General features: G+C 37.0%; 1 protein-coding gene across 1 annotated transcript in view; it reads right to left on the bottom strand.

The window, feature by feature from the left end:
• Positions 1 to 13,006, bottom strand: part of nt5e (5'-nucleotidase, ecto (CD73)) — a 90,066-nt gene that overhangs the window by 21,995 nt on the left and 55,065 nt on the right. Inside the window, exon 4 of the mRNA XM_039748067.1 lies at positions 9,156 to 9,353. Within this exon, the coding sequence (XP_039604001.1) occupies positions 9,156 to 9,353 (198 nt within the window). The remainder of the gene's footprint in view (positions 1 to 9,155; positions 9,354 to 13,006) is intronic.

Raw genomic sequence — 13,006 nt, 5'->3', positions numbered from 1 at the left:
GGCCATGAATAAGAAAGTTTAACATGGCGGACGTTGTTGACCGTTATGAACGTTACGCGTAGAATTTCAAAATGAAACCTGCTTAAATTTTGTAAGTAAGCTGTAAGGAATAAGCCTGCCAAATTTCAGCCTTCTACCTACATGGGAAGTTGGAGAATTAGTGATGAGTCAGTGAGTGAATGAGTGAGTGAGTGAGTCAGTGAGGGCTTTGCCTTTTATTAGTATAGATAAGGACTACTGTATGACTTTTTGAGAGCACTGAACATGTTCATTTGACTTGAGGCACAAGTCCCAGTTTCATTTATTAGGGATGACACAGCACGTACATATTCATGACAAATGTGAATGTCTCCTATGCATATACTATGGTGTTCTTACTTCTGGAGAACTGAGAAACAATTAACTAAGAAAAAGCAAACTGAGAATGAGTTACCTGACAAACCGTAGGCTCACTAGCTAGTTCAGTTGGTGGATATTACATATACAAGTGTCATTTTTGCACAGATTTCAGCTTTTGTGTGTTCCAGCCTGTTTGCTTTCTGCTTCAGTGTAGTTTATGTACAGCTGAGACGCTGTTAGTCAAGTATATATACATACACACATATAAAGGTTTGGTCAAAATTGGCAAAATATTAAAACTGTAGGAAAGGACATCGTATTAAAATACTCTGCAATAAACCATAAATTAACCTTGTGCTCAGATTTCTGCCTTTTTATTCTGATACATCCATTTTATTGAAATGTATTTTTTTCAGAAAGGTTTGTGAATCCTGAGTTTAAAAAATTATAAAGACCAAAACATATTAATTGCTTTGAAGAATTAATTACTAATGAAGATTTACTACATTGACACCTTAAATGGTATAAAACAGCAATGCCACAGCTTAAACATTGTCCATCAGCAGACTGTTGAAAATTTGCCTATCCAGTTGAAAGCTCAGCACCATGTTCTAATGTTTATTCTAGATAAGAAATTAATTTACATATGAATCTGAACACTTACTCACAATTTGCACTGTTGGATATTTTACTGAAAACCAGTTAAACAATCTGCTGTTTGTTCTGCATAGTTATAAGGCTACTTCAGTTCTGGAATACTTTTACTCACTAGTCAATTACTAATGTTAATCCCTTGCTAGTTACTATGATAATAATAATCGTACAGAGGTGGAAGGCATAGGTGGGTCTAAAAAGAATCAAATGAACAAACACTAATGAATGTCTGTTTAAAACATTTCATATACAGTAAGATGGTACATCAAACAAATCTATATTTTTCAGTTTTTACAGGTGTGAAGGGTCAAATCCGTTATTTACATTTTGTATGATTGGAGGTTTAAAGTATATATACACAATGGCCTAGTGTGGCATCAGTGGCAGCTGAGTTACTACCATTATGATCATTGAACAGAATTCTGGTGGTCCATTTCTTAATAGGACCAGATCAAGAAAATGTAACCATCTACACAGTGAAACAATTATAGTATTTCTCTGTCATTATAAAGTTCCTTATGATAGTTTGCACTAGAAAAGTGCTGTAGGAGGAAGGAACTGAGTTCCTTTCTCAGCAAGTTCAATGAGGCTGAGGTGGGACACTCTCAACAGTAGGCTAGAGTCATAATAATACCTGAGTGTAGTCTGAAGGAACAACTGACAGTAAGGTAGTGGACCATAGTCTTGGGTGCAAGTGCATTGTGTCATGCATGTGCAACTGGAGATTCTCTTTTGGGCTGAACTGAGGTAAGCAATGCTACTCCAGGATGAGAGGTGGAACTGTCACTAATGGGATTTTCTATTTCCTGTTCAGCTTTGGGAAGATGCCCAGTGAGGAAACCAAACCCTGACTGAGATGCCCCATGCAGGCCCTGCCCCTTCCAGGTGGGATCCCATAAAAAAAGGGACTGCCCAGGATGGTGGCATCTCATTTCATGACCAGTTAATACAAATGAGTTCATGTGCAAGATCTGACATCTAAAACCAGGACAAAGAAATCTGTCTGGGTTGATTTTGTGTTCAGCATCTTTTTTATTGTGCCACTGTACGTCAATTTGTTTTTTGTTTTGCGATAATTAAACTAGGCTAATGGGTTCATATTTCAACAATTTGGACTGTTTTGCTCTGGTTCTCACCTGCCGTTCACAATGGCAACTGTGAACTGAAAGGCTGGTAATTGTAAAAACAGGCAAACAAGTATTGACAGAGTTTAGACATTATAATGTGGGCCCACGCTTAAAAGAAACTGTGGAGATAAGAGAAGGTATATGATTTGAGAAGAGGTGTTCCCAAAAGCATTTCTACAATAAAAGAAGTGTGATATAAAATACTCCATATAAGTGTTTTTTATTTTGTTGGTATAAGAAAAAAGTTGGGATGCTCCATTTGTAAAGAAACCTTGTCTGTTTGTGCTTGCAAAACAGCCACACAAAGCTATACCTGATGAAGAAAAGAAAAATCACAAGTAGGTTCTTGAAATTTTTAAGAAAGGACAGAGAAGGATAGGTTTGAGAATCATATTTTCTTAAGTCATACAACAGTCAATATTTATGCAATATATCTTACTAGAGGAACAGACCTGACGAAACAGGAAATCTACTTTATGAGGAAACACAGTCATTCAGAAATAAGTGCAATGGCTTCTAGACAAAGCCACACCAATTGTCTTTAAAGGTGAGGTAATATCAGAAGGAAGACTCGCCCTTATCTGGGCAATGGCCTCTGACATCATTACATTCACCACTTTAAGAGCATGTAGAGGAAAGACTGAGAACTGGGGATATTACTCAAGAACTGATAAAGTCGAATGTAACTTCAGTTTATTATTCACTTAACACAGCAGCTGATCATTCAAACTTTACTAAAGTTTACATATTGCTTGGCTATTTATATGCTGTGTAGAATACACTACAAAGTAAGTTTTTAGGGCACACAGAATTATTACATCAGAAAATAAGCACACAGAAGCTGTATGATGCATCCATTCTAGGTACAGTGATATCATCAGTAAAAATAATCAATACATACATTATACAGTATCTGTTTTGGTAGATACTTGGTGTACCTTTAGATTTATGGAATTCTGATTTCAATGGGGTATTTTTAAAACTAATTTCCATAAAATTCAATGTTCTTTCATTTTTGAACAAAGATATGGCAAAAATCAAAAAGTCACATAATGTAGAGCCAAGGCATTCAACATAAAAATTATGGAGGTTCTACAGTAAAAAGAAAAACAGAACACATTACCAAGCACTTTAGCTAATGATCATTTATTAGAGTGGAGACACACGTTATAATACTAGAGCACTGGCTGTTAGTTTTATTTGTAAACCAGCAGAATGTATGAAAGAAAACGGTTTTGTTGAAATGTGTATCCATTCCTTCATCCATTTAATCTGATTTAGGGTTGCTGGAGACTGGAGCCTATCCTAGCAGCAGCACAGGGAGCAAGGCAAGCAGCAACCCTGAAAAGTGTGCTAATCCAGGTGTAGGGCACATTTATTCATTCCAGAACTATTTCAAGTATCCATGCAATGCACCCTTCACAAACCCATGCTTGTCCTATTACTAGAGCTTTCTTTTTGTAAGCATAGATTATGTTGTTTTAGTGCAACACAGCAGTGGATAAAATGAAGAGCACTCTGGGCTGCACATATTTTCATTTGTTCTTTTTAATTTTTAAGGTTGAAGCCCTTGTATTTAAAATACATGATACAGAAACATAAAGTAATAAATAAAAAGTGCATATACATATAATCAAAGATCATATGCAAAATATATAAAATGTAATAAGTAAACAAGCTTGAATTATACACATGCTTGTTTGTAGTTTAAATGGACTGACACCTTCTAGCAGACTCAATGTCTGAACCTGTGGATGCTGTTTCTCTCATACTGACGGGGATTGCTACAGGGACAACACATCATCATTGGGGTAACACTAACATGTCTGTCTCATGCCAGTCTAAATCCAGCACTTATTCCATAGCAGAGAGTGAACAATCCAGCAATGATGTACGCTGCTTAACAAAAGGCAGAGATGTTCAAAATGTGAAGTTGCCACAAATGCTTGGCTTTCACAAGCCAGTTATTCCAATAATAACTTTGCAGGGTCTGTTCTACTTAGAAGCCAAAAAGCCAGAAAAAAAAACTGTTATGCTCCGTTTTCATGTTTTGTAATGTTATGTGAATTTTGCTCTTCTGGCCTCCCCAGGCACACTGAGTAACAGGTGCACCACTTGAGACATACCCATTGAGCACTGCCCTTGGAGTGGGTCATGCCAGGGTGAGTGCTTGTCGCCAGAAGTGAGAACCATGTACAGATACTGTATGCAGTAAGATAGGCACCATCACTCTTCTCTATTCTGGCAAAAAGAATAGTTACCATAATGTCACTCAACCACCACTCATAATGACAACTGCATGATAATTTCTTTTGTATATAAATTTGTATAAGTTACATTGTTGTTTTTTATGTAAACCTGACATTTAAACATAAACTGTCAGATGCTCCTGTACTTCATGCAAACTTTCTGTGCAAATGGTTATTTAGAGAACATGTAATGAAATTAATATAATTATCAATGCTTTAATAACCGTGCATATAATATATAATGAAATTTTGTAATTTTTTAATAAATGCAAATTTACATAAAATGGTCAATAATGTGAGCATGTAACCTGACCAGATTTATTTTAAGCAATTGCAGTTTCAGATAAAGATGAAACAAATATTACATTTAATGTACATCACTAGTTTGGGAAATGACTGCCTGACAAATTCAAATTGATAAATAACTGATTAAAGTAATTGCGAATGGGCAATATACTAGAACTATCATGGTGAGTATCAATCATTTCATGTTCAGGACTTTGATATTTTAATAGTTACTTGTCTTCATTTCATTTTACAATGGTTAAATAGATTTCAGGTAGTTGCATTATATGACACAGACAACTGAAAGAATGACAGATAATCACTATTATTAATAGGACAGCTACAACAATAGTGGGAATACAAACAGGAAGTTGCTGACCACATAAAGGGCAATCCCCTCCGTAAGATGATATATTTAAAATGATGAAAGGGTGCGCACATTGCAAACAAAAGGTATGAGAACACAGAAACTCTGTCACATTTCATTAAAAATGACTTTTACAGGATGCAAAGCATGGATTTACAATACTACAATAGAGCTGGCAAAATTCAGGGTCATTTATACTATACAAGAGGTTTTACTTTCCTTTCCATTGTGGCCACCAGATCTCTATATCACCATTTGGCATACATGCTGCTATTTAATATTTCTCATAGTATGTAAATGTTTACATAAATTGATGACCAATGATATTGAATGGCATAATGAAATGTAGCAGCAATAGATGGGAATGTGTTCTTGTAACTTACTCACATAATACCTTGGAGCTGCTTAAGCTATATTTAGGACTAGCAAAATACCCGCGCTTTGCAGTGGCGAAGTACTGCATTAAAATTTTTATTAAGAAGAAAAGTAAACCTTTTTAAATTGAGGGAAAATATACCAATAATTATTTGTTAAGGATCTCTTTGCATACCACATTGTCAGTTCGGCCTTCTTGTTGTTGTATATATGACCAAGCTGTGTGCTGAGCTTACTCTTGAGCATGCAACATACAGTTGGCCATGTGAATCCTGCCTCAAATCAATGCCAACCTTTTGTAGGGTCTGTCCATGAGACTTATTAATTGTCATTGCGAAGCAGAACCTTACTGGAAATTGGAGGCATTTGAATTGTAATGGGAGATCAGAGGGTATAACTGGGATGCGAGGAATAAAAACTCTCTCCCCTGAGCCACTGCCAGTAAAAATAGTTGCCTCAATTAAGTTCTTTTGCAGACACATGACCTGAAGTCTCATGCTGTTACGAAGTTTTGGTATCTGTAAGTTTCTCAGTAATATTATTGGTGCCCCAACCTTCAGAATTAGATTATGCTCAGGAGTGCCTGGAGGATTCAGAATGTGGAGAAACTCTACCGGATAGTGCACTGTGTCTTCCACTTCTACAACTGAATCCACAGACTGATATGTTTTCGGTTGTGAAGGTAGTTCTTGAAGCAAAATGTGGTTTATAGTCGTAGTCATGTCATTTCTTGGTGTCAGGATAGCTTACTCCCTCAACCATGACATGTTGTTTTCGTTGGAAAGTTCAATATGGAGGCTGACAGTGGCGTCATACCACCGAAATAAGTACGTATATTGGTTTCGGTTAGCGCAGGGAAGCCGCCTACCAAATTTCGTGAAGATGGGGCCATAAATTAGAACGTTTAACGGCGGACGTTGTCAACCGTTATGACTGTTATGTGTAGAATTTTGAAATGAAACCTGATTAACTTTTGTAAGTAAGCTATAAGGAATGAGCCTGCCAAATTTCACCCTTCTACCTACACGGGAAGTTGGAGAATTAGTGAAAATGCATTTGGTGACAAAGTCATTTCATTTGAAAGCAGAATTACTGTGTGCATTGGATACTGCTACTACTACTGTATTTATACTGTAGTGTTGTAATTATTATTAGTAGTAACAACAGTAAAGCAGCAGTAGCAACATATCCAAATTTTTATTCTAATAGTAATATGATGTTTTAATATGAAAATTATTTAATGGCACAGTTACAACTTGAGGCTACTTTACTTTTTTAAATCTAAAGACAACTAAAGCCTGGACCATATAAAAAGGAACAGAATTAGTTGATAAAAAATGTCTTCAACATTAGGTATGTCAAAGTATGGTAAGGTTATTATGTATACATAAGCGCCTCTAAGTTCAATGGACATCTGCCCGGACACATACTTTAGTCAACACCAGTGGTCTCAAACTCCAGTCCTGGAGGGCCACAGTGGTTGCAGGATTTCATTCTAACCCTTTTCTTAATTAGTGACCTGTTTTTGCTGCTAATTAACTTCTTTTGAATTAATTTTAATTGATTTGCTCTTAAAGACTCAGACCCCTTTATTGTTTCTTTTTCCTTAATTAGCGGCCAAACAATAATGAGATACAAAATGAGCCAAAACATGTCTGTCATACAATATCTGAAAATACAGAAAGATGAAGGTCTTGGGAATGCTAATGTGATCAGGTCCCCAAAACACTGCACTCTTAGAAAACAGAAAATCAACAATTTCAAAAATGTATGGTACTGCACAATGAGAGCAGCAACAATTGGAATTAAAGAAAGGGTTTAATTAACAACAAGAATCACTGCCTAGTTAAGAAACTGGTTGGAGTGATTTGGTTGGAGTTTGAGGCCCTGGCTTAGTTGGTCTTCTGTTGGCTCACTCACTTCACATTTCATTTCTGTTCGGGTGCCATTTAAGGAAAGAAATGAAGCAATTCAGAGGAACAAATCCTGAAAAACAAGTCCATTACAATGAAAGGAAATGGAATTCATTATCTGCAAAAAACTGGTCACCAATTAAGAAAAGGGTTAGAATGAAAACCGGCAGCCACTGTGGCCCTCCAGGACTGGAGTTTAAGACCACTGGTCTACACTAAAGGGTATTCTGGTGCAATCCAAAAATTCACTCTGAGTGTTAAGAACGCCCTTTCAAAGTCTCCTGATGACTCTAGGCATCAAAAACTCCTCTCCCACTTTGGCATTGCAGGATTAGGCACTGTTGGCACCTCCCAGGCTGCATCACCCATAAGCATCACTCCTTATTATTAGTTAGCTGTCTGGGGAACTCTACTTTTGCCAATTTCCCAAAACATCTCTCTCATTTCAGCTCCCAACTAGTAATTACTTCTAAGGCACAGTTAAAATAAATGGAGCATTCTGGACTCTTTACTCATCAGTATGGGCTCCTTGTATAAATTATGGACTCATGCTGCTATTCCCAATTGTGTGACAAGCTCTATGACCCATCAGGCCCACTTGAGTTTATCCAAATAAATTATCATGCAAATTTCAAGCAACTCTTTTTCAACATGTGTTTAACTGACCCATCCTAGAAGACAAGTTTTCAAGTGCAGACTATGACATATGTCCATAAGCCAGAAATATACACATAGTATAAATTGTACAGTGTTAATGGTACAGTGATAGCCCGAGTGCCAGCAGATGGCATACTTTCTTGCACCCAGGTCGTCGATAGCCATGAACAAGGATGAGTGAGGCATCATAAAAACATGTGTAGGTTCATAAGGGCACATTGCTTCTTATTTTCAGCAACAGTTTCCAAACCAAAGTGCAGCGCAATCATTTCTTCAATAAATTATCCAATAAAACAGTGATTAAAAGTGGAGGTTAAATACTAATAAATAATCTAAACAGTTAAAATCAGAGATTAAAGACATAGGATCAATTCTGTAAAATAATCAAGAGCCTCTCATGCTCGCTTGCAAAACATCTACTTAACATGAGGAGACGTCTTCCAACAGGCACAGCCATCCTTATAACCGGCTTGTGTCCCTCACTGCCATTCCTCAGCCTTCAGCGGGGATGTGGCAAGTCCTGCTTCATTTTCCACCCACATCTCTTTCTTTGCCTTCAGCAGGAACCCATTAACAGCGGTTGGTCACTCTTGTTCCTTGGACACTTGAGAGTCATCTGCTCACTCCCCTCCAGGGCCATCACTGACTGACTGCCTTCATATTACTGCACTGTCTCAGTCACCATCCCACCATTCCTTTCTTCAGCCTCCAGTTCTCTCATTTTCTCTTTCTATTTATGTATCTTTCCAATCTCTCCTGCTCTTTCTCAACTCAAGCTTCATTATATCCTAGCGGGCGTAGGTGCCTAATTAGTCACCCCAGATAGTTAATGAGGAAATCGGTCAAACTGCACATGTCTCCACATCAATGCTGGCTCTTTAATTTCCTCATCATCACCCTGGGCCATTCGAGCATGCGGCCGCCTGCAGCCTGAGCGCACAGTTGTTATCAAATTTTTATAGCTGATCTGTGTACTTCAGCCAAGTCTGATTAGGTAAATTTCAGACATACTGTATGAGAATGCAAGAAGTAAAAACACATAAACCTGCACTCTTTATTAGATACAATTAGATTACACTCTTAAAAATTAATTTCACACAATTTTTGAAAGTTGTATACTTTTAAATTTCAACACCAATACATTTGAATATGAAAAAAAAAAATAGATGCAAGAAGTAACTGTTAATACCTTCAGATATGCTGCTGTTTAGAAGAATTGGATTTCCAGTAGCTTGTCTTACATTGCCCTGCTCATCAAAATTTACTCGAAGAAATCCAAGGTACTTTCCAAAGGCATAGGCCTGCACTACAGGAACTTCCCGCCCATCATCTGAGGTGACCATGTAAGGATATGATCCCACAGGGACATCATTGGAAGGAGGAAGGCCTTTGAAATATAAGAATCGGAAATAATAATAGCAATCAATGATAGGCCTTTTTGCACTGTTAACATATTTGTAAAATAAAGCAATAAAAAAATAAAGTAAAAGCTTTATAACTTACTTTAGATCCTTACTATTTTCATACTTGCTTACCTCAATGAAAATTCAAATTATTCTGCAAATAAATCATGTCTAAAAATCAAGGTAAATAAAACTTACACAGAAGTTAGCCTATTAGAAATGTTTAAATACCAGCACATAACATTTTGTGGATATAAATAAGATTTTGTCCTGCAAGGCCCTGTCACATGCACACCTGCTTTTAGTGTCTAGAAATACAAAATATTGCAAGTGAGTTGCAGCTGCACTACACTAATGTTTGAGGTGTCTTTTTTTGCAGAGTTTGGTCACTGGGGTTTACCCATCAGAACACTTTAAAGACATCACTATGCAGTATTGTGAAACATGAAAAAAAATCACAGACAGACTTGTTTGTGATATAGAAATGCAGACATTGAATTATTTTTGTAAATGTATTTGTGATTCAGATACAGTCAACAGCACCTGTCCATCCAATTTCAGAGACTACCAAATCCAGTTTTATGCTTGCAGAGGCAGGAGTCCACTTTCCAGTGATTTATAGTCATAGCCTTCATTTACATGTGGCAGTGCACTCCCATGAAGCCAATCGCCTAATGAGACATACCTAATGGCACTACAACTAGTCTGCATCTCACTGCGATGAATTACGACAGGTTTGATTTTGTCTTTAGTCAAGAAGAGAAGCTCATCTGTCTGATGTCTCGCATTTTACATACTAAAGCAGAATGAAAAAAAGAAAAAAAGGGCCAGGACTGCAGCTGAACTCACCACAGCAGTTAATGCTTCATACAGCTCCAGGTCTGTCAGGTAGTATGGGTGCTGCTGACCTCACAAACAGAAAAGAAGCTTGTCTATCTGATGCTTCATCTTCTACATACCATAACAGAATGGAAAAAATAAGATTGCTGCTGAACTCACTGCAGCTGTTAAACATCCTGCAGTGCCAATACAGTGCCAGCTCTGTCAGGCAACATGCTATTATTGGCCATCAGAAAAAGGGTCAAGCATAACTGCACTGGAAGAGCGGCACTCAGTTGGTAAATGTGACATGGGTTGTGATTTTCATTCGTGTAATTTAACATGGAACAGAAACAATATATTGACTACGACTGGCAAGTCTGTCATACCCCACAACATAAAATCACGTACTGTATGTGGTATCAGTCTAGAGAGGATGCTGATTCATCATGGGACAAAGATATTTGTTTTCTTGACATTAAAGGGGCTGTTTTCTCCAGGACTGAAACAAGCAGGAATGCCAGCATGGGAGAAAGAGAGAGAGAGAGAGAGAGAGAAGCAGCACATAATATTCCATTAGGAAAACAGCAGTTGCAAGGTTGGACTGAACCTCCTCCAGGGAACAGAAAAGGCCAGTATAGGACATACCAGAGATGTCAACATTTCCTGTCCACTAAAATGTGCACATAAGTGTGGAGATAACAAGGAGACATGGACCTTCAAGGCCAACATATGTTTTGGTGGCTGTTAGGCACCAGGAGCTACTAGAGGAACTTCTAGCCTGGTGTTCCTGGAGAAAACGAAAGGCTTTTCTGATTCTGGGAAGTCATTTTAAGGCTTAACTGGAAGTGGCCTCAGCAAAATGGTGAGTGGAAGAGAGGCTGGGTTATAGAGAGGGAGAAACAGGAAGACTGAGGTTGAAGGTAATGCTTTTGTGATACTCTGTGTGGACTAGTGAGCAAGCAACCTTTCCAGGTTGACTGGGTATCAAGTCAGTAATTGCACACTACATTCAAAATCCTAGCTGCTATCATCAGATAGATAGATATCAGTATACAGGTTTAAGATTCTAAAGTTAGAAAGGAATCGATTCAAATGTATTTTTGGTCCAACAGTCATTATCTTTTAAGTAAGATTTATTTAATAAGCAGTTTGTACTTCCTGCACTGGTGAACATTTGCATAAATATTTTTCCTCATTGAAATAAACAGTTTAAATGCATTTTCATTTTGAAAACAGTGTGATTTTTCTATTGACACAGTGCAAATAGTGCCACTATCAACAGTAGCCAATAGAATATGTAACCGTATAAGATTTTTTTTTTTAACAATGGTGATTTTTTTTTATTTTAACAATTTATATTGTGACAAACAAATAGGATATCAACAAAGGAAAGCATTATGGTGATTATGTTTTAGGTTATTGTAAATTGCTTGTATTCTAGAACTTGACCACTGTCTTTTAGAAACAATGCTAGCAAATACGTCTTTTAAGTTTTGACACTCTCCTTTCTTGTTTGGCTTGACACCAAAATGAGCTCAAATTGCAGAAGTTACATTTGGCTTTAAAATAATATCTATCTTTAGACTAATTAGGTCTAAAATGGGACAGTAACTTTTTTGCAAGACAGCTATACCAAAACCACAGCAACCGTCAATAATCAGAAACTGTTCAATCTTTGCTCAGAAGAACATTATCCAATAAAATCAGTTTTCAGAGCTTTGGGAAACTTGTGAAGGCACATCTTTGTTGGTCCTGACTGGTCCATTTAGGTAGTCTTGGAGACACCTAAGGGTTGTTTAATGTTACAGTGATCATTTATTCTTCATAATCTTACTCATCTTTAGATCAACATTTTAACTCCTAATTCTTAGATTACATTTTTACCAATGCAGAATACTCTGATTCATTGTTTAAATGTTAAAGTCAAAAATAAATAAATGAATGAACAAAAAAATTGAGGGCATGTCATGGTGGATAACCCCCTACTGGTACAGGCCTAACTCTGTACATGCTGTGACAAAATACCAGCGGCCACAAGAAAAACAAATAACAGGACAGCACTGTAGTGATGCTACCATCGTAACATTATAATACATGAGGGGCATCTAAACATTTAATTAATCTACAAAAAGAGTAAAAATAGTATGTCAGTTTAGAGCAATATTGTGCAGTGGAAAGGCTAAATGTATCCTCAAATTCATATTGTTAGTGTACAATGACAGCACAATACATTATGGTTATTGTTAAGAAAGCTTAGCTTCACCTTTACTTTTTCAGATGTCTGATGAAGTTTCTATTCTCACTAGCTTTCATGAGTGTGCACTGAAATTCATCCTTATCGGCAGCATAACATCCTGCCCAGCTCAAAAGTATAAGACTGCAGACACAACATATCATTAACCGCAGCAAGAGCTGCCAGCTTTCTCTAGTGCATATAATGAATGCTGTCCTTTGTTAGTATTGCATTAATTTCATTATTGTTAGGAGACCTGCAAGTAATACATTAATTGTACTATGTACACATGGTAATAACCATGACCTTGAAGAACAAAGTAGCCCTAACTGCTGGAAACATTCAACATAACAACTGCAGCCTTCAAGAGATTCAGGAAAGCATGTCCTTAAGAACGAAAGGCTGCTGTGGAGGAAGACAGGTAATGATGAGAACAGGACTTCTAGACTCCTTTCAAAATGGCAGAATCTTACAAAATATATTTTTGTCTATGAAACAACATGAATGTGCTGTTTTAATAGTATTTTTGCAAACTCAAGGAGCTGATTAATGCTAAGAACATTCTTGGCTTGAAAAATAAAC

Source organism: Polypterus senegalus, chromosome 3 (genome assembly GCF_016835505.1).
Source record: "Polypterus senegalus isolate Bchr_013 chromosome 3, ASM1683550v1, whole genome shotgun sequence".
Classification (NCBI taxonomy): domain Eukaryota; kingdom Metazoa; phylum Chordata; class Cladistia; order Polypteriformes; family Polypteridae; genus Polypterus; species Polypterus senegalus.
This window is presented reverse-complemented; position numbering and strand designations above follow the sequence as displayed.